Genomic DNA, 21662 nt, shown 5'->3' with positions numbered 1-21662 from the left:
TGTTTTATTGCATCATGAAATGCCAACCAATAAGCTGGAAGGTATACGCTTCTAACCTTACACATCTAAAGTCCCTGAGTCAAGTAATCTTTAGTTAAATACCGATGGAAAAAAATATAATTAAAATATTTTTGTTGTTATTGCATTTCTTCTTCTTTTTCTTCTTCTTCTTCTTCTTCTTCTTCTTCTTCTTCTTCTTCTTATTATTATTATTATTATTATTATTATTAAGGTGAGTGAGGTAACAGCAGAATTAGTTTTGAACTCCAGATATTGTTTCAGCGTAATTTTTTTCTTTCCTGGACAACTACCAAAACAGACGTGGGATCGGTTCATAATATATAAAGTTTGGCGTCATGACTTTGCGAATGTTAACTGGGGAAAGGACTGGTGCTGAAGGATAGCTCCTCCTACCGACCGCGAGCCCTATAAAACCCATACACTGCCTCCTCAACTTCTGAAATAACGTGATGGTCGAAGCTATAGTGGGTTTTGTTTAGAGCACATTGTCTTTCAGAGGTAGGATAAAAGATACATATACCTTGAGTCAACAAAGGCGGTTTTATAACGTTACCTTGCCGATTTTGTAAGGATGTAACTAAGATGAGTCAATAATTTAAGAATGAGTTGCCAAGTATAAACAGTCAAACTCGCATAGCGAAAGGTTTTGCTTATCGTAAAAGTGTACCAAAAATGTCACATTTCAGTTTAAACTTAAGCAATTTAAGCTTGGAGCTGCACGCAATAGAAGATTTTTCGAGAGACGAGCGATTAGCTCAGATAGAAATAGCGCTGCTGAGCATAATTTTTCTCACAGCAGCCATTCTCAACTTTGGATTGTTGCTGGTTCTTTTGAGGAGGCGAAAAGAGATGTCCAGGATGCGCGTCTTCGTTTTCCACCTCTGTCTGGCAGACCTTGTAGTCGCTTTCTTCCAAGTCTGTCCGCAGCTGATTTGGGATGTAACGGACCGGTTCTTTGGTCCGGATCTAGTGTGCCGTTTGGTAAAATATCTACAGGTAGTTGGCATGTTCGCTTCAACTTACATGATAGTTGTTATGACACTTGACCGCTATCAAGCCATCTGCAATCCCATGGTGACATTCCAAAGGAGGCGAAGGCGCTGGAACATTCCTGTTTGTATTGCATGGGCAATCTCCCTTGTAGGAAGCCTCCCTCAAGTATTTATTTTTTCCCTTGTTCAAGTAGCTCCGGGAGTCTTTGACTGCTGGGCCGAATTCATTCAACCCTGGGGACTTAAAACTTACGTGACGTGGACTACGTTTATTATATTCATCTTACCTATCTTCACTGTGATCGTGTGCCAAGTGCGCATATGCCGCGCAGTGCAAATAAATCTGTACATGAAAACGCACCAAGGGGGCTGCATTGGAGACGCACACCCGCTTCCCTCCAGGGCTAGCAGCGTGGCTGGGGTATCAAAGGCACGAATAAAGACCGTGAAGATGACGGTGGTAATAGTTCTTGCCTATATTATTTGCTGGGCCCCATTCTTCACAGTTCAGCTGTGGTCCGTATGGGACGTCTATGCTCCAACTGAATGTAAGTGCAGTTTAAAAGGCTTTTGCCTTTATACGGCAGTTTGTTCTGTAGTTGGAAGCAAAGTTTAGAAGTGATTCGGATGTCTCATGGCTGCCATTTAAATTACAATTTTACTTTGATTTTTGATAGCATTTTTAGTAAATATTAACGTATCCGGATGCTATCCTGTTGAAATGCAGAAAGAAAGTACTAAATGTCCTTTTGTGTGCAGCTACTCTGATAACATTACGATTTTAATTGCAGCCACGACTTTCACTCTGCTCATGCTGCTGGCGAGTCTGAACAGCTGTGCCAACCCCTGCATCTACATACTTTTCAGCGGAAAGCTTCCCAAACGATTTGTGGCTTTGATGTGCATAGGGAACACCGAAAGGAAAAAGTTGGTGCCCGAGGATGCAACGGTTATCAGTTCCGTATATTTAAGCTTAAAGAATCTTTCCGACTGTAAGTAAAAGCAAAAAAAAAAAAAAAAAGACGTAGCAACCATTCACTTACACCCGCTTCACCGATTTTACAGGTATCCATTGCACTCCATTTGACTTCATTCGGAAATGTGCTGTTATTTCTTTAGCATTTAATGTGCAATGTATAAATCTATTATTTGAAAAGTTGTGCTGAATAGAATAATTTATTTTAATTTAGGCTATCATTGGATTCGTGCATATAGTCCCTACTTTAACAAATGTATTTATGTTCAAAGCAAATGAAAACTTTACACATACGTTACTGAGAATAGCCAATGATTTTATATATGATCAACTCCCGGAAACTGCTACATCATCACCTAATGTATAATGTAACATACACTTTATTATTTGTCCTTTGGCACTTGTACTGTTGTTTCAGTGTTTAAAACAGACTGGGTTTTTTTTGTATTTAACAGCTGTACAGTGCTGCAATTATTTTTAGAGAGATGATTTGAGTGTATTATTATTTTTTCTTTATTGATTGTTTGTGGTACATTATGTGCCCCAAAAGCCATATTCACTGTGCAAGTACTTTTTCTTCATATTAATGCAAGATGTGAAAAAGTAGATGAAAGTCCACTTATACACCCCCCCCCCCCCCAATATTTTATACTAAAATGTTTATTTTAGGTTCTCTTGTTAAGCAACTAGTGTTCCTATAGATTATAGGGTACAAATATGTTGTTATGCTTTCTTTTTTAAACATTAATAAAGTATATGTTGTATTACATTATATGAGTCATAACCTTTGGATAACTTATGGATAAGGTGAAATGACAAATATAGAAGTGTAGGATGAGTGTAGCTTTATTAACTCTTCTTTTAACTCTTCCTTAATCTTTTATAATGTAGGAAAGCAAAAAGGTAAACCATATCTTATGTCTCTTTGGCTCCTCAAAATCATGAGACGTTGAGATCAATTTTTAATTACAGTGCAGTCCTACTTGGTTAAATGGAGTGTGGATGTGTATTGTAAATGATTTCTCATAATCATAAAAGCAAAATACAACATTTGATGCTTCTCAAACATAAAAAGCTTCCTTCTACTCAGATCTGTTTAAAAGATTATTAGTGCTTTATGCTATTATGAATTGCCATAGAATGAAATTCTTTATATTAACCAGTCTGTAGAGTTGAGTGTCATCCATTATGTCCCATTGATATGTCCATTCTACCATATTTGTGATTGGATTATATTAATCAAAAACTGAGTCTTCATTTCATAGAGAAAGTCAACAGAAAAAGCCTGCATTGCCAGGTCTCTCTTTCCAAGAAGAATTGCATTCAGCTTGCGAAGAAGTGTACTAGCACAAAAAATAGCATTGATTTTGCTAAATTATGCTACATTATGGCTTCTTTTCATGTTTTATGCATTTAAAAGCCTAGCATCTTGTTTTTTCTCACCTTTAAGAATCATCAAGTGTTTTGATACTGCATTACACACTGTGCATGTCAAATCTATGCACTTTAAACTCTGTATGCATTTTATACTTGATAGTCCATAATGTGTAGTGAATATACTGAATGAATAAGAGGTCCTTATTTACATTAGTGGCACAAATTTGCAAAGTCAGAATCAAGCATTTAGTGGTATACTTCAGTTTACTGGTACAATGAAATATGCCACATTTCCAAGGACATCTGCCTGTCCAGAGATGCATTTGGTATTTGTCCCACATTGCTATAGCAAATTATCCTGCCAGTGGGCCATTCAGTGAAAGGCACAGCACTAAGGCCTGTGGAAACCATAATGTGGAAACATGACCTTCTTTCAACAGAGCATGAACTGCATAAACATTCATCAGACTTTTGCACTGTAGTAATCGCAAGAGATATGTAATCAGACCATCCTTTTAAAAGATTCACTATATATAGAAGCACAACAAATGTAATTAATTTCTACAAAAGATTGAGAGGGAAGCCATAACAGAATGGATTGCATCCCATATCTGTTTTTGATGACACCTTCCGTCCTGATGTGTGCATTTTTTATTTACTTTTAACCCCCTGAGGTTAAAAGTGTTTAAAAGTGTTTTCAGTGTTGCTTAGAAGCATGTTATAATACCACAGTAATTAGAATACTTAATACCATATACAGAGAACTGCAGGTTAATTACAATAAAGAATAACTCTAGACTCTAGATCTAGGTTTTATGTAGTTGGGCACAATATGCAACACTGAGGCCAAAATCAAATGGAGCAGACGAAAGTACTTAAGAACAAGTTGTCGAAAATTTATAGAAAATTAATTCGGAGAAACTCAGTACCCCCCTGTTCCTATTTCTGCATGTGGGACCATGATATCAGTTTGGGTTTTACGGGATCACTTTTGGGAGTAGAGTACTTGGTGTAGTAATTGCTGTGCTGGAATGTGATTGTTTTCATAAATATGTGATGCTTTTTATTGATGTTGGAAACATCAATAATTGATGTTGCAAAGATTTTACAGTGATGAGAAGTCATGCCAAGACTGTTTCTTGTCATCATGAAGGTTAGCATATTTTAGCAAGCTAAAGTGAATTCTCATCGACCAGCTCCAAGGGCAGAGTATGGAAATGTGAGAGAGTGAATTACACAAGTACCTATGCACTAAATCTTTTGACAGATGCTCTGTCTGGATCAGCAACTTAACTCTATTAGGATTACAGGGCAAAATATGTGAGTAGTACTGTAAAACAATACCTAAGTGAGTTGCACAACAGACAGTTATAAAGAGGGTTCATTAGGACATGCTATTTTATGCCATTTCTGGTCTTGCTTTTCTTTCATTGCTTGTTTATTTCACCAGGGATGACACTGGAGAGTAAGATTTGGTTATACCCAAGTGCACAAGGTTTTAGTGAATAAGAGACAGTAGAAATGCAAGAAAGCATCAAATGAGTAACACAGTGACCTCACATGCTATCCACAGAATGAGAACCAGAAGATCTTAGAATGATGGAAGATAACATGAAAGGCTCAGTTTTGACTTTTCAAGGGGAGGTATGAGATTCAAGTCTATATATAAGTCTCTGTGTTGGAAAGTGGAATGAGATGTGGCTGATTAAAACTCAGAAGAAGTGGAGAGAGGCAGGGACAGCAGCAGGAGACGTGATATTTATCCACTGAGTCTACTAATGATCCATTACTACAATCATGGTGTGTCAACCTTACATTTACATTTATGGCACTTGACAGATACTCTTATCCAGAGCAACTTACAAAAATACTTTGTTATTACATTTATAGAATGCATTCTTGCCAGTACAGTAGGTTAGAGTCCAAGATACCATAGAGCTAGAATGTTTTTGTAATTCAGGACTCAATCATGATGCCTAGAAGTGCAAAACACATAAGCTATATCTTGAACAACAATCAATGCAGTAAACAATACCCTACAATAAGTACATTTACATTTACATTTACATTTACGGCATTTAGTGGACGCTCTTATCCAGAGCGACTTACAAAAGTGCGATGTCATTTACACATAGAATATATCCAAGTACAGTACAGTAGGTTAGAATTAAACATACCAATGAACTAGAATACTGTAGAATACAGGGATGAATGCTGATACCTAGAAGTGCAAAATACATAAGGTCTATCTTAAAAAATAAGTGCTATAAACAATAAGTGCTAGAGTTTGTTAAAAAACATAAACAGTGCCCTACAATAAGTATTAAATTAGTCAGTCAATAAGGGAGCAGTGTCAGTTGTCCTTTAAATATTCTGCAAATAGATGGGTCTTCAGTCTGCGTTTGAAGACTGCAAGAGACTCTGCTGTCCGGACAGCAAGTGGGAGTTCATTCCACCATCTTGGAGCCAGGACAGAAAATAGTCTCGATGCTTGTTTTCCATGAGACCTGAAGCAAGGTATTTCAAGCCGAGCCGTACTTGAGGTTCGAAGTACGCGAGGTACAGATCGGGCTTTGATCACTGACATCATGTATGAAGGGGCTGGTCCATTTTTTTGCTTTGTAGGCATGCATCAAGGTTTTAAATCTGATGTGTGCAGCTACTGGAAGCCAATGAAGGGAATGCAGCAGCAGAGTGGCGTGTGAACCTTGGAAGATTGAAGACCAGTCATGCTGCTGCATTCTGTACAAGTTGTAGAATTCTGATGACTCTTAGAGGAAGACCAGCAAGCAGTGAGTTGCAATAGTCTGGCTTTGTACCACAAGTACCTGGGCAGCCTCCCGTGAGAGAAAGGACCGAATCCTTCTTGTGTTACAAAGGAGAAATCTGCAAGACTGGGTTAGATTTGAAACATGAGTTGAGAATGACAACTGGTTATCCAAAGTTATGCCCAGACTACAATTTATACCTTCTAAATATACCTTGTCATTTTGTGACTGCCAAGAAGAACCACTCACTGGTGTTTTGTGTAAATGGGAGCAAAATGTGGGTTACATTTTGAAATTGGACATTAGATTTACATAAGCCTTACTGAGAGTTACATGTTTAAAGGTTCCTTACTAGTTATTGATTCAGCAGCTTTTTCATGCTGGTAATTCTTTGCAAACTTTAATATTTGTTTGTAATATATGTTGTACATTTTAAATAAACTTTGAATGAAGGACATAATATACATAGTTCCTAAAATAAGCAATCATACTGGTGCCTGTGACATGGGGCTTTCAGCATCTGGGCCCCTGCAATTCCAGTTGGGCCCTTTCTGTCAGACCCTTTCTGACACTACACATCTGTAATTTACCAACAGATCCTATAACAATATCTCTCACCAGTCAGTCTAAACATACGCTGCTTTACATACCTTGACGTTCATTTATGCCCCTTCTTCATAATGTGTCTCATGCATGGTAGCTAAATGGACAAATCATCTTTAAACTGATCTTTCAAACATGATATATTCATTATTTATAAAATATGCATTTTGTGCCGTAATGGTTCTCAGGAAAATTCTCATTTTACAAGTAGCATTTTGGCTAAATCTGAAATATATTTATTATTTATTATTATCCAAATACGTAGTCCAGTGTGAACGTTTAGGTTGAGAGATTTTGAGTGTTTATGCATTCTCTGGTGTACTGGTGGGAGCTGTGAAGATGCGTGCACTAATTTTGTTTTGCACTGAGTCCCAGAAGATCCCTGTTATGTCACTGGATTGCATGTGTTAATTTCTGCTGTTTGACAATGTCAGCATACTTAATACATTTGAGAAGCTCTTATTGCTTGAAGGCATATCACAGTTTCCTTTTAAGAAGTATTGTAGGTTTGCTTGCTTGTTCATTTTTTTCAGTTGTAATAGTGCATATTGCCGCACTTAGTATGCAAAGCACTACTCTCCGGCCATTACATCTCCCCTTAATCAAAATATGGTCTTGTATTTAGCTCTTTCCTGAGGGTAAAGTATGGCATAGATCCTAAAAGTTGGACTAATTTTAAAAAATTATGTGTTTGAAAGTTGGTTATCAGTTGTTGATTTGTCAGCCCTTTTGTGTTGGTAACACTTTGCAGTTATGCTGGGCTCAGCATTCAAGAATGCTCTTAAAATGGAAATGTATTTCTTTGTAGAATGAGTGTTACTCTCACGGAATGCTCCATATCCCACTGATCTCGTGGTACAGCCTGCCGTGTGCAGTGGGAGTTCACTGACTGTCTTGTTTGTAACCATGCCCCTGTTGTAAGCACACACTTGCACGTGGTTTATCATTATGTTTGTGTGTATTTAAACCTTTGCATGTGAGTAGCACTTTGTCTGTCTTTGTTTCTCATTGTATTGTAGTTGTGTTGATGTTAGATGTTACATGTTACATGTGAGTGCTATTGGGTTTATCGTTCGTGTGTGTCTAATAAATGTTTGTCTTCTTCGAGAGAGGTCTGTGCGTCATGCTCCTTTCCCTGCAGCACTTAGGCTGTCACAGTAACTTCTGTTGTTTTAAGTGAACTCAGTATCTCTTTGATTTCTGGGAAATAGTTATGTGATGAAAATGATTAATCCTTTATTGCAATTATTGCTGAAATAAAATGTAACCTTTTTTGTCCCTTGCTGGTTCATGCTGGTTGTCCTGGTCATATTATGCACCATGTAAAAGACCATATTTTTGTTTTTTCATAATCTTTCCTCAAATGCAGTGACATTTGCCTGCCTCTGAAATGCGCAGGTGGTGGAAAAGAATTTTATCCAATAATGGGATATTTTCATGATTCGAAATATAAGTCAAATCAGCACTCGGGCCTTTACAGTCTTCAGCTGAATTCTTCTTGGATTTCTGTAACTGGGCATTCTAACTTGAGAGCAATAGCACTCCTCAAGACCAAATGTGTTCTTAAAACATTCTATGCATTATTTGAACATCTGTGGCTCCTGACCAACTTTCAGGACATTTATGGCATTTATAAAAATCATAGTAGCTTGGTCCCCTGCTGCCATAACAGTTTCAAATTTTATTTGATCTACAATAATAATAAGAAAAAATATCTGTTGACTCCATAATTCCTCATCTCTGAACTGGTTGCATGCTTTTTCAACTTCTATGCTAAACATTAAAGATGAGCTTGAAAAGTGTCAGTGTGCATTAATGGTTTTGCTCTGATCTGCTTCATGAAAGGCAGTGTCTGCTCATAAGTAGCTCAAAGGGACATCAGGGGCATAATGAGTCTGTGTTGCGTACACTCTAAAAGAAAGCGTTTCAAAACATTCAGATTGATATCTGTGCTGCCACCGAATGTTCGAGGCTGTGTTTATAAACTTTGTGAAAGGTCAGAACTTTGTGTAGGATTCTTGATACAAGTTTGACAGTGTTAGAATGTACTTCTTGTGATGTCCTGAAACATACAGTAAATTGTTATGACATTGGTTTGTCTAACAAGATCTCAGAAAAAAATGTATAATTCCTCTTGAGGCTAAAGATACCAATTGTAGTTGATAAATCATCCCTCAGTATAGAACTATAATTTTTAAAAATAAAAAAAGTCTTGTTTTATGATTGGCAGGTACTAAGCATTCAGACACTAAGCTGGAAGCGTGCTAATTTTACAATATTTTATATCAATATTTATATCTGTCCTAAACTTGCTAGTTTTATAATAATTTAATAATTATATATTCCCATAATAATTTTGCATCATCAAATTAGTTTTTGTCTGTAGCATAAATATTTGTGGTTGTTTAACTGTTTAACTACTTTTTCATTGTCTGATGTTTGCAAGTGTCTGTTTTACTAATAAATCTACATTTCTTCCTGAACCGGACAAGATTCAATCAAATTAGATCTATAATGATGTCTTAGAGGACCTTTTACTGTGCTTTTTAATTTTGAACATAGTCAAATGGCTGATAATCAATTTAACTCTACATAGGTTTGCAACTGCATACCTTTCATATTACTTTTAATGTAGCTACTGAATCTCAAACTCATATCCTGAACCAGTGGACAGCAAGTTGAAAACTTCCAACTCTTTTAAAAGAGTTATTTATTGTTAGGGTAAGAGTTATTGTTCAGCAAACCTGGAATCTCCGCTCCCCCTACAGACAGTAATGCACCAACAGGAATCGCAGAGCTCAGAACAGACTATTTTGCTAGGAATAACAGAAATGTTTTCTTCTTATTAAAATCACAAAAGCCTATTCTCTGAGCAAATTTGCCTTCACTTGACTGGTGGTAATGGTAAGCCTTTTCTGACTTATCTTTGAATAACAGTTCTTTATCAACTAATCGGTTCATTATTAATTATTGAGGCATAACTGGAACATGAATTCAGGTCGAATGTCATGATGTCCATTATAGCATCAAATATTTTCTTCACCTGATTTGCTGTCAAGGATACATTTCTTTTGCCATTTTAACTTGGAATATAATACTCAACATTACCATGTCATGGGTCCCTACTTTTTAGGTAGGCATTGCCGTTAGTTGCTTCAAATTTAATGAAATAGCTGGAGACTGGTTTACATTTTTGCTGGGTAAAACCTTGAAACTATACCTTCATCCTCGTGCTTTTGACTTCAGCAGTGCATCTAAGGACTTTGATCACTTTGCTCACTAACCAGGAAGCTAATGAGCATAATGCTGCTACACTGTTATCTTGTGTCCAGCAGACAGTGGAGGGAACAACTGGTCTTTCCCATGAGGATTTTCCACCTTTCTGGGTTTGTGCTGAATGTACGTAATGAAAGTAAGAGGCAGTTTCTGATTCTGTAGCATGCAGACTGATCAAATTGAGAGTATGAAGGGTGAAGAGAGAAAACGTGGCATAAAGTTTTTTTTTCCCTATTATATTAGCTAACATTCACTGACATATTAATTGTACTGCACTGAAAATCACTGGTCAGCTTCTTAAATAGTTACTTAGACTTAGTTACTTAGTTACTTATGTTCAAGTGTGGAGTGTCTGTAAAGACTGCATTTTTACTATACTTCTCTTCTGACATTAGTCTTGGTGGATGTAAGCCAAAGACTTTTTAGTCTAATATCAGCAGACATCTTCAGCTCCCCTCTGTTGTTTAAGCTCTGCTGAGCAATGTGGTGTTTTCTTAAAATTTTCAAACAACTTAATTACCAAGTTGTGACAGCATTTCACCTTAGTTTCCTCTACAGTTAATTAAAATGACATCCCTCTAAGCCTCTAAGTCTTTTTTCTCCCTCACTGAGCCTGCAGCTATCGCTGAGCTTGTAGGCTAATTTAATTATCTACCTGACAGCTTGATCATACTCATACCTCACAAAACAAGCACTCCTATTCTTAAAAAAAAAACTGGTCTCAATATAGCCATCCTGGAAAACTATAGAAACTATCCATGGAAATAGTTATAGAATCTGATCTCTAGTGTTCCTTAATTAAAAAAAGATGCCATTTCGGTCTGGTTATCCCACACTGTTCAGTACTGAGACTGCCCTTGTAAGTGTCTCCAATTATTTCCTCCTTTCTTCTTTTCCTCTTAGACATGAGTGCCACTTTTGATACTTTGATACATGATACACTTATTTATCATCACACTGTTATTGATGTCACTGACATTGCTCTTGCTTGATTTAATACCCATATTAAAAATATATAGCACTTTATTTTTGTAAGCATAAACCTGACATCATCAGTTACCCATGGTGTTCTACAGAGATCTGTTGTTGGCCCTCTACTTTTCATTGTGAAAATCGTATACATAAGATTTGTTTATTATCCCAAAGTCAAAATGGTGGTTTGTCAGAGATTTTTTGATGGGGTGGCCTTTAAACCCTTCCTGCAATTTGATGTGCTTTTCAATTAACACATTAGGGCTCTTGACAGAAAACAGTTTCTTCCTCCTCCACAATATCGTATGCCTTTGCCTCATCCTGAACATGAAATATGCAGAAGTACAGGTTCATGCTTTCATATCTTGTTTTGATTGTTACTCTCTCTTCATTAATATTCCTGATAAACCAAGCTCAAACTCCTACTGTTAATGTGTAAAGACCTTCATGTTCTTCTGCCATCTTATTTAGCTGAACTTTCTCACCCTTATTCACCTGGCAATATTCTTCCAGCCTTGGTCATCCGTGTGTTTCTAAATTTAGATGTCTTGTAACAAACAATGCCCAAACTAGATGCTTTCAGATATGTGAAATACAGTTGGTTTTATTAACAGAGGGGTTATCTTTGTTAGAGTCATTAACCATGCAGAGATCAAAAACTAAAGAGAAGGCAACCGGAGCATAAGGGGCAGGCAGAAGGGTAATCAGTGAAACACACCAAAATGTACAGAGCCAAATATCAGTCCAGCAGAATAAACACACAAAATAAGGACCAGACAATAACCAGGCAGCAACACATTGCTAACTGGAGATACAAATAGGGATACTAGTTGTACTTCACGTAGAATGTGAGGGAACAAACTTGCTTAAATAGCTAGTTAATAAATAAGGAACATGTGTCATAAGTCAGTAATCTGGAGAGGCAGATCTGACAAGTATGTGGTTATTGGAGGAATACGGTTGAGAGATAGGAGATCTCCTAACAGGTGGATGCTGGGAGTCCAGGCTAGGGAGCGTGACACTTATTTCCACTGGTGGTAAACTGGCTAGTGTTCACCAAGTGCATTCTCAGTTAAATCTTCAACTTCCTTTGTATTTTTAAACCATAGTCTCTAAATAAAGTGAATATTTATTTTTAGTTAATCATGTCTGTGAAAATACAGTATCTTGAACAAGTATTGAGTTCCAAAACAATTTTCATTTAAATGGCTTAATGGCTTAATGGTCATTTCGTAATGGCTACATGCTACCTAGCTATAGCATCAGGAAAATATAGTCTGAAGCATACATTTAAACATGTTATTAATTAATTCCAGAGAAGTACAAAAAATCATAATAACAATACATAAAATAATGTCTATGTCTTCACAACATTTTGTATTTTTTTTATATGATACATTAGCATCATGCACAATGCTAAACCAGCTATGGCTACACTATAAACAGTGTGTGCTTAAAGTCTACTGGTGACTTAGAGTAAATCTGGTAGTTGGTGACTGAGAGTAGATCTGCTAGTTGGTGACTGAGAGTAGATCTGTTGTTACTTTGTGAGACCTGTAGCTGCATGTTCAAGCTTGAGTTCTCATTGAGTGGAAGATGATAGATGGCTCAGGGACAAGTGCCAAGGTAGAGGGACATCCACATTTTGAAATCTCACATAGGGGACCAAACACTAAACAACAACTAAAATTAAATATATATATATATATATATATATATATATATATATATATATATATATATATATATATATATATTTTTTTTTTTTTTTTTTTTTTTTTTTTTTTTTTTTTGTACCTCTGTAGAGTGTAGCAAAAGTGTCACAGGGACACCCACTGTTTTTCTAATCCCACCAAATTCCACTGAGGAGACATGCATGAATCATGAGCTGTGCTTTACTGCTAAACAAATCCTTTAAGACATCTTGTTTCCACTTAGAAACCTCTACCAAGAATGTGTCTCCAGTGGCCTAATCCTCTGCTTTGTGACTGATGATGTTTACTCATATAGACAACATTAAGGTATTTGGCCGATCATTCACACCATACAGTATTCCTGAGAAAAAACTTGCTTAGAAAATCGAAAGACTAATGACTGAATGTATACTGCAGACCAATCACAAACAGGAATGGATCTTCCCATGGTGGAGACTGCTCAACATAATCCTTTATGAGAAACTTGTTTTCACAAACAACAATGACAACATGGAAGGATGTGATAATTCAGCATTTTACTTGTTTTTTTTTTCCATTTACAAATCTAACACAAATGATCAATGACCTTTAATTACATGCTTTATCTTTGAATTTGTATCATTCTCCAATGTAGCCATTTCTGTTAGAAAGTCCTTACCTTTCTCCCTTTATTTATGGCATCTCTCTGTGTTTTTTGTTTTTTTTTTGCATTTGAAGAACCTGAATGGTAAATTACATAACCGCAACCATTATAGACTGTTACTCACAGATGTGTTTAGTTTTGCAGAGGATAAGATCAGTTCTCCATGTAGGCAGTACTAATAATGCTGTTTGTGGTCAATGGCAGTTTCCCATCATCTCAGTTCACTAAGGATGTATTAATAAAACTTCTTTTTTTGCCCACTTACAATTTGCCAAGAATTGTCTCCAGTGGCTAAGTTGCCTGTCTTCTAACCAGTTGTTTACTTCCATATAAACACTGTTACCCACTTTGGCTGATTATTTAGAAAATACAGTATTCATGAGAAAATCTGGCTTTCCAGACTAAGGATAATACACGTTATAATTGTGTGTGTGTGTGTGTGTGTGTGTGTGTGTGTGTGTGTGTGTGTGTGTGTGAGTGTGTGTATCTGAAAAAGGTTCCAGGGAGTAACAGGAATGTAAAAATATAATGAAAATAAAAATTGTATTGTACACATGGTTTCCAGGGAAAAAGGATGTTTCAGACTGGGGTCCGTTATCAGCTGTGCAAGCACTTTTCTACATACACACACGTGCATGCACAAATTGAAATTACTAACCTGAAACTGCCAAACTGTATCTGCAAAAACACAGCACAGATGATCAGTAGCTACAAGAATTATTTTTCCTTTAAAATTAAATACACAACTCAGAAAGGCGATATTTTTTTGTACTTTTTAGTTAGAACATTTATTTAAGCATGTATGAGCTATTTTCTATGATCCCAGTCCACCAAGGATGTATAAAATAGTATGCATGAAACAGACTTCCCATGCAAAAATCCCTTCTCCCAAATTACTTATGATCTCATGCTTTTGCAGATGTAAAGCTTCCTGTTTTACATGGCCTATACTCTCTGAATAGCAGTGATAAAGCCTTATCTGAATAAAACATTTTCAGCTGAGAATTCACACAGTTAATTTCCAAGTGAAGTTTAATTTGAGTCTGCTAATTTGATTACTGTCATGGTGAGAAACGTATATGTGGTAAATCTAATTGTTTGGGCTAACCAAGTTGGAAACGGTAAAGAGTGTGAGCACATCTCACCAAAGTCTGGCCTAGTTGGACTCCAAATGGGTTCTAAAATATGTAACGTATATCTGCACACTGTGTTTAGAGCTCCATCATTTATTGAAATATATTGCATGCCAAATAAAATGTTTCGACCTTTACGTTCTCAGGTAAAAAACAAGTTGGAGCAGTAATTAAAATTGAAATATGATGTTCAATTTCATGTCAGTCTAGAAAAAAAAAGGCATGGGTTATTTCATTGGCCCTTACACTGTACATACCATACCTCTATTCAGCTCACATCAGTTGGACTGATGAAGCTAAACAGGGTTAAACACATCAAACACAAGTGGAGTAACTTCAGGTTGAAATGAATTCTGGTCAGGAGTGTAAGCTGAAATGTGATATGACATAAGAGCATTATTATGGAAACCACTACCATTAAAATGAAGTGAGAAGGACAGCTATTAAGGAGGAAGTAAACAAGAACTGAACCTTTGGGTTAAAGGGCCTGTTCTATTCATGAGGATACTTTGATGTTTGCTGGCAGTACCAGCGCTGATATCAAGTCTGGGTATCAAAGAAAAATGAGTCTTAATAGTGTCTTAACAATGCATTACTCTGAAATATCCACAGAAGCTTTGAACATAGGTCAGCACGAACAGGACACATCTCATGTGTTACATCACACATACTCTCTGTGATATGAATAATGGGAATTGGAATGCATTAAGTGTAATGCATTATCTGGTAAACATGTAACAAATGTGAGGATGTATTTGGTTGACAAATCTAGCATTGATTTTACTGAATTAAAACCTTACACGAGTCATTATTATCGCCAACTTATTGGATGATGTTATATTTTGTTAATACCCCCCCCCCCCCCCATCATTTCTTTTTAATGGTTAAGTACAATCAATTCATGTTAGGATATTGAAAGATGTAGTTCTAGGGCTGACACAAGTTAAGCATATTGTCAAGTTGAAACCAAATATAAAAGACTGGATTATTTATTCTCTTGATTAAGGATTTTCATATTTTCATTTTTTTTAAAAATTCATATTCAAAACTCTCTACAGGGAGCTGTCCTGTCCTATGTTGTCTATAGTAAACTACATGTTGAGTCTTGAATTGCTTTGTGATAATGTTGTACAGGTTCCCACAAGTCACGGCAAATTGGCATTTAGCATTCTTTTTCTCATCCAGGAGTTCATAAAGTTTGTGTACCACTTATGCACATGCAACTACAAACCACTCCACATTCTGTTTACTTTCTGTGATAAAGGTGATTATTTTCTGTAACTGACTGTCATCATTTAGCCAAAAATGATGCAATTTTAGCAGGTGTCCACACTGTGTATATTACCTGACATCACCATATAATACACCAAGCTGCTTAGAGGCAATACACCTCATGCCATGGAAATGGCCCAAATCCATGGTTTAATGTTTCATGTGACATTTGTCATCTCTGGCACACACAGAAGAATGCTACAGAACTCTCTGAGGAAAAAAAACATACACACCAGTAACTGCTCTTCTGGATGCATGCTTTGATCAGCCATCCTTATAAAGTAGAACTATGCAAAAGTATGATAGAGCAAATTGAGGCAAAAAGCAAAACATCAATAAAGTAGAGTGTAGAGGGGAAGTACCTGACATCCACATTCAAAATTGCATCTCAGTTTCTGTGGCCAACAAATACTGGGCTCTACCCAGATCACTTCAGAACATATCAAATCCAAGTCCCATATCAAGTGGGAAGTCACAAGAGTTACAACTGGATTAGTGTCTAGACTTCTCATAGACTCTAGGTTACCTTCCTGTCAATTGTTCTCCTTATGCAATATAGATGTCAACATCTTCTTTACAAAATATTGTAAGAAGCCTTATTAAACTTATGCTCAATGATGTTCCAAATTAACAATATTTAATTAAAGACCAAAAAGTCTCTCACACTACAACCCATTCTTATATCTATGTCATATAAAGAAAGTCCATTCATCTTAACCCATTATAGGCAGGTTTTTGAGACTGTTCAGAAGCTCTAATATATGTAAAAATATTTGTCAGTGCCACTCTTCAACAACAAATCGATTTTTGATGGCCAAAAAAAGAGGCTATGTGCAGCACATGTGTTGCCTGCTGGGGCTCATTTTAAGAGAGAAACAGGAGTTTCTGTGGGTCTCTGTGTGTGTGTTACAGAATTGATTTCAGCATTTTTATTCCTATAGCCTAGTTTTTCTGGCATTTTATTCACCTGTTCCTTGCTGGATAGGAAGCCATACATGAAGGCTGGTCTGAATTAATTCACTGAAAAATCAGCACACTTCATTTGATGTATATGATACTCCATGCAGCTCATGACTCATGGAAGTCCCTCTGTCATTAAGAGTGTATTTTGCCCCTCAAGTCTGACTGAGTGTACTGAGTGGGTGATGAGATGCGATGGTACCAGGTACACACGTGCACTTCACATAGCCTGCTGGACCACATTTAGCTTAATTAGCAGAAGCCTGGGAGAGTTCAGAATCTCCTTCGGCTTTGTTGACGCTACCACATGAGATGTTTTCATTAACGTATCATGAAGCAGGGCCGCACAGTTCAGTTTGTTCCCCCAAACAAATGGATTACGTTTTTAGAATTGGTTAATGCACATTTAGCGGCATACCACCCTAAAGGTGTTGTCATTTAGTTTCAAATGTGTGTGGCTAGCTATCAATGATTTCATTTTCAGCTGAGTGGTTGTGTGTCTTACAAACATGCTGCCATGAGATCTCTAGCAAAAAATGCTCATGTATGCATGTTAATGTGGTCAAATTTAGCAAAAGTAGATGTGGATTGGTTATGTAACTAGAAATAAAAGATACATTTGATGGGCTGACCACAATATCAATCGAAAATTAAAAAGAGAAAAATACAGCTCATCAGTTTTTTGATTAGTCTGAAATCTCAGTAGTCATCTACTTTACACTCTTTTATCTTGGATAATTTCATTTCTACATGAGTTTGAGACAGGAAAGTCAGGTTTAAGATAAGCTTTATGTAAGAAAGTTATACCTGCAAATGACCCTTCAGGCATTTGCTATGCCTTTCTTTAGCATTGTGTCTGTGGTGTGGAACATCTGTCTGACCTCTCAACTCTCTTCCATGTCTCTTCAGTTCCACTTTACCACAGATTGCTGTCTGCCTCAGCAGTCGCAGTTTCCTTTCCACTGCAGGACAATCTTTGATTTCAGCAAGCCATTTTTCCTGAATGACACTATCAGTAGGAACTGCCTTACTGCTGTGAAAGAGTATGTTGTAGAGGGTGAATGCAAATGGCTTTCTGGCTTCAGCTCCGTCTCACTCTTGAGTGTTCTGTTTAAGAACTTGCCTTTAAAGACTCCAACATGTCCCTCTACACTATCCTCAGTAGTGCTGGGATAGCAGGCCTTCACGCAGTGAGACAGTCGCTGGAAAAACATTGGTTTTTGAGGTTGCTTTTCCATGGTTTCCTTACAAAAAGTTCTACTTTCAGTATTTCTTTCTGTTGTCTTTTGTTTCTCACTATGTAGTAGTGTGTATATGCTTAAACAATTAGCAGTACTATGAAACACAAAACCACCAGTTATTTTTAGCTGTTTTATATTGTAGTTACATATTTGTGGTTTTATTACTTTTGTTTAATGTACCAGAATGTACCAGTTGTGTGGTTTTGTGGCTCATGCTCTCTATAGTTGGGTTAGTCATTGATCTACTCATAAGCTGAACAACAGTTCAGTGGGTGCAGCTTTTCATTCTAGAGTTGATTATCCTATAAATGTAGCAATGGTTCCTGGGAAGCCGCTGTCCAAAGTCTCCACTGCTGTACAGAGTTCTAATCTGCTCTTTGATTTTCTGCTTCACTTTGATTTTTCTTCACCATGTAAATAACTCCTGCTGCCTCTCTTTCCCTCTGCCTATAATCTTTTTCCCTGGGAACAGGCAAAACATTTCAGTTAAATCATTTTTCTCTCAAGATGGACTGGCAACACACTTTAAATACATTATTTTCTGTTGGAAAACAACAACTGTCAATCAAAGCAACAGTTACAACTTCATATTTAAATTGATTAAAAGTATAATCAACAATAATAGCTAGCCTCTGTGTGTTGGAGAATGGGAGCCCTTAAGGCTTCTTATTTTCTATTGACTATGTATTTATTCTAATTCAGTGTTTCAGGTTTGAAAAAATGGAACTTTGAATCACCAGTAAACTACATAAATGAACAAACTACAATACACAGACTAATCCAGATATCTTTGGGGTAAGGGGCATCAGGCAAAATTCCCTTTCCTAGACTCTCAGCGATTTTGGTTAAATTCACAAATGAAATAACTTTGGATCTCAGAGTGCTAAAAAATAAAGGTCGCTGGTGGAAAAATTATGTGCAACTCTCTATCTCACTCTCTCAGCATGGGTGTGGGTGTGTGTGAGTGCCTGGTGTCTGTAAAAAGACAACTATCTGCATTTCCACTGGAAACCTATATTGATGCATCCTTACTTCCTCTCATCGGCATGCACCAAACCAGCCAATCAGATATCTGTAGTTCTCATCTGATTTTAAGTTTTTGGCAGTGCTACATGCCCTTAGTTTGCTCAAGAAATGATGATGATTATTATTTTTTTAATGAGCAAAGCCGAATATACAGTAGATGCATATATACCAACAAACCACTGTATAAGTGTGCAGTTAGTGACTATAGCCTATCTGTTGCTATGCACAGTGTTGCACTACCCATCCTTTAGTGCTTCATCAGTGGCTGGTTTCTGACTACAAGACTGCTATTGGCTATATATTTTATGGGTGGCATACAATGCACAACAGTGCCATAGAGTAATGTAGAGTGCAGCACCACTGTTGTGCATGATACACTCATGCCAGCACAACACTCAGTACCATGTCAGTGCCACTGCTGTACTTAGAATGGCTCTCCACCCAATGTCTGGTCAGCAGTGGACTTGGTGGGAAAGAAAATGATCAGTGATGGACAGGGTAGGCATGGCTAACTAATTATACATAAAAGATGGTCTACAGTTTGTAATTATGTTCATAAAAATGCACCTATAACATAGACATACATAATAAAGTGGTTAGTGAGAATAGGTGCTGTTTTTGTAATAAAGCAAGTGGGGGCATGGCTGGGTTAATGCACAGGTTTAACAGACCTTCTGCTCTTGAGTGGACAAAAGGCCCAAAGGTCTTGGGGGGGTCTCTGTAAGATACCAGGGCCAGGATTGTCATTCAGAACACTCGTCTTATGAACAGATTAAATAATATTTTTTTGTGATTGAAGAAAGTATAATTATGCGTATGTTGTCTAAGTGCTAGTGCATGAGCTGATAAATAAAGCTATCTTAGCATGTTTAATATTGATGATTTACTAAAACACATAAAAATATAAAATATAAACAGGCTGAGATGTTGAAACAAATATTTGTTGTTATTGTTATTGTGACTTATTTTTGTTGTTTTGTTGACTACCAAACATATAGATGGACAGATGGATTGACACCATCAGTGTTACCATCAAGGTAATGTTGCTAGCCTAAAATAGCTACTTAGGCTGTTTTCTTTAGTTAGCCTATAGCTAGAATACAGCCTATGCTACTTTAATAACAGAGTATATTAGATAGGTACTGCTCTTTTTCTGATGAGTTATTGTTCTTTCTCTTAAATAATGTATTTAAAATATTTTATAGTGTAATTTTCCGGAGGTCACTTTTTCTTGATGTGTAATTAAAAAAAAAAAACTTTTTTCTTTTTTTTTAAAAAGTGTTTGCATTTAGTCATTAAGTGGAAAGGGGGTGGTGATTTTATTGACATTTGCCCAGCAAGAGAAGACATGGGAGTGTTGTTAAGCCATGATAGTATGTAATTGTATTTACACTGAGCTATTAGAATTTCCTTTCATGTGAATTTTGAAAAGAGCGGGCTGAGAAAATGTATGAAAAAAGTACAGACTGAAAGAATATTGTCTGGTAATTAAAAATTGTTGGTACTATTTATCACAATATAATGTATAACAATATAATATTCTTATCATATAAAACATCCTCTAAATGTGAATGAATATTTTCATCATATCACCATACCTATAAAAGTAGCCCAGTACATTAGATTAAAGCTGAATTAACATCCACTTCAGTAGAAATTTGTCATTGGCTTCTACATAAAATATAAACAGTCTATGGACATGCAGCACATACAAAGTATCTGAAAAAATATATACTACAAATGGACAGATCAAAGGGATACAATAATGTGATGTTTGTGCCAAAGTACATTATCTGCAATTCAGTGATTATATATATTGTATTTCATATATATGAAAGCATTTATGTAAAATAAAATCAAGCACTCATACTTTTAACCAAATTTTGTTGCACAACATAATCAGACCTTCGCCGTGGAGGATCTTCAGTTTGTATGGTTGTTATACAGGCCTTAACCGAAATATCCTCGAACAAAGACATAATGAAGACCCAACTCCATTATCTTGTCTGGATAGTGATAAAAGTCCTGCATTGCTCAAAGAGAAGTGTATTTTCCTAAGTCATTTCTGCACGTACTCTTAGGGATACAGGGTAAATAAGGTAAATACATTTCTTAGTAAATAAGACCAAATGGACTTCCCTGAGACATGGGATAGTGCACCAACATTTCTTTCACTCTAATTTTCTGAACTACCAAAGCACTGTTTTTGAGAACTGAATAGCTTTTACCTAGATTATAGAGGAAGTACAGAGCAAAAGTAGGCCAGTGTAGCAATTTTGTCAAAGTGACCAATCATGATGTGACTTCTTATTAAGCACACTCCTGAAAGTATTTTTCAAGAATGCTACTCATCAAATTAATTGCTGGTTGATAAAAATACTGTTCATTAAATAATTGATTTTCTTACTGTTCAGTGTTATAAAAGAGATTCAAATGGATCTTTGATCTTTTGATCTGGTCATGATGCATTTACCACTTGCAATATTCAAGCTAGCAACCCATGTAGTTTTGTGAATTAATTGTAGTCTTTGTTTATACAATTCTGTTGATATTTGAAGAAAAAATATATATCTTTTGGCAGCAGGCAATGCTGAGGTGCTATCCTCGAGCTGCCTATGACCTGGTGATCATAAGGAACACATGCACATGTTGCAGGTCAAGTGAGTAGTGGTTCTTGTTGTTGGAAAGTGGATGCAGATTGGACATTT

The 21662-nt window shown here is 36.5% G+C and overlaps 2 protein-coding genes across 5 annotated transcripts in view; both read left to right on the top strand.

Moving 5' to 3' along the window:
• The first annotated feature begins 256 nt into the window (after window positions 1-256).
• si:dkey-178o16.4 (arg8-vasotocin receptor) lies at window positions 257-2607 on the top strand. The gene is made up of 2 exons (XM_026999656.2): window positions 257-1561; window positions 1805-2607. The coding sequence occupies exons 1-2, from the start codon at window positions 694-696 to the stop codon at window positions 2011-2013; spliced, it is 1077 nt and encodes a 358-aa protein (XP_026855457.2). The 5' UTR covers window positions 257-693; the 3' UTR covers window positions 2014-2607.
• Window positions 2608-9526: 6919 nt separating this feature from the next.
• Window positions 9527-21662, top strand: part of lrrn1 (leucine rich repeat neuronal 1) — a 71335-nt gene continuing 59199 nt past the window's right edge. The window contains exons 1-4 of one of the 4 annotated variants that reach the window (XR_003409944.2): window positions 9527-9641; window positions 10073-10136; window positions 12924-13006; window positions 13097-13622. The gene's annotated coding sequence lies outside the window, so the exon portion shown is untranslated. Of the gene's footprint in view, window positions 9642-10069; window positions 10137-12923; window positions 13007-13096; window positions 13623-21662 lie in introns of those variants that run through there. The other 3 variants (XR_003409943.2, XR_003409945.2, XM_026999692.2) reach the window with 3 other exon arrangements.

The sequence above is a fragment of the Electrophorus electricus genome, chromosome 3 (assembly GCF_013358815.1).
Source record: "Electrophorus electricus isolate fEleEle1 chromosome 3, fEleEle1.pri, whole genome shotgun sequence".
NCBI lineage: Eukaryota > Metazoa > Chordata > Actinopteri > Gymnotiformes > Gymnotidae > Electrophorus > Electrophorus electricus.
This window is presented reverse-complemented; position numbering and strand designations above follow the sequence as displayed.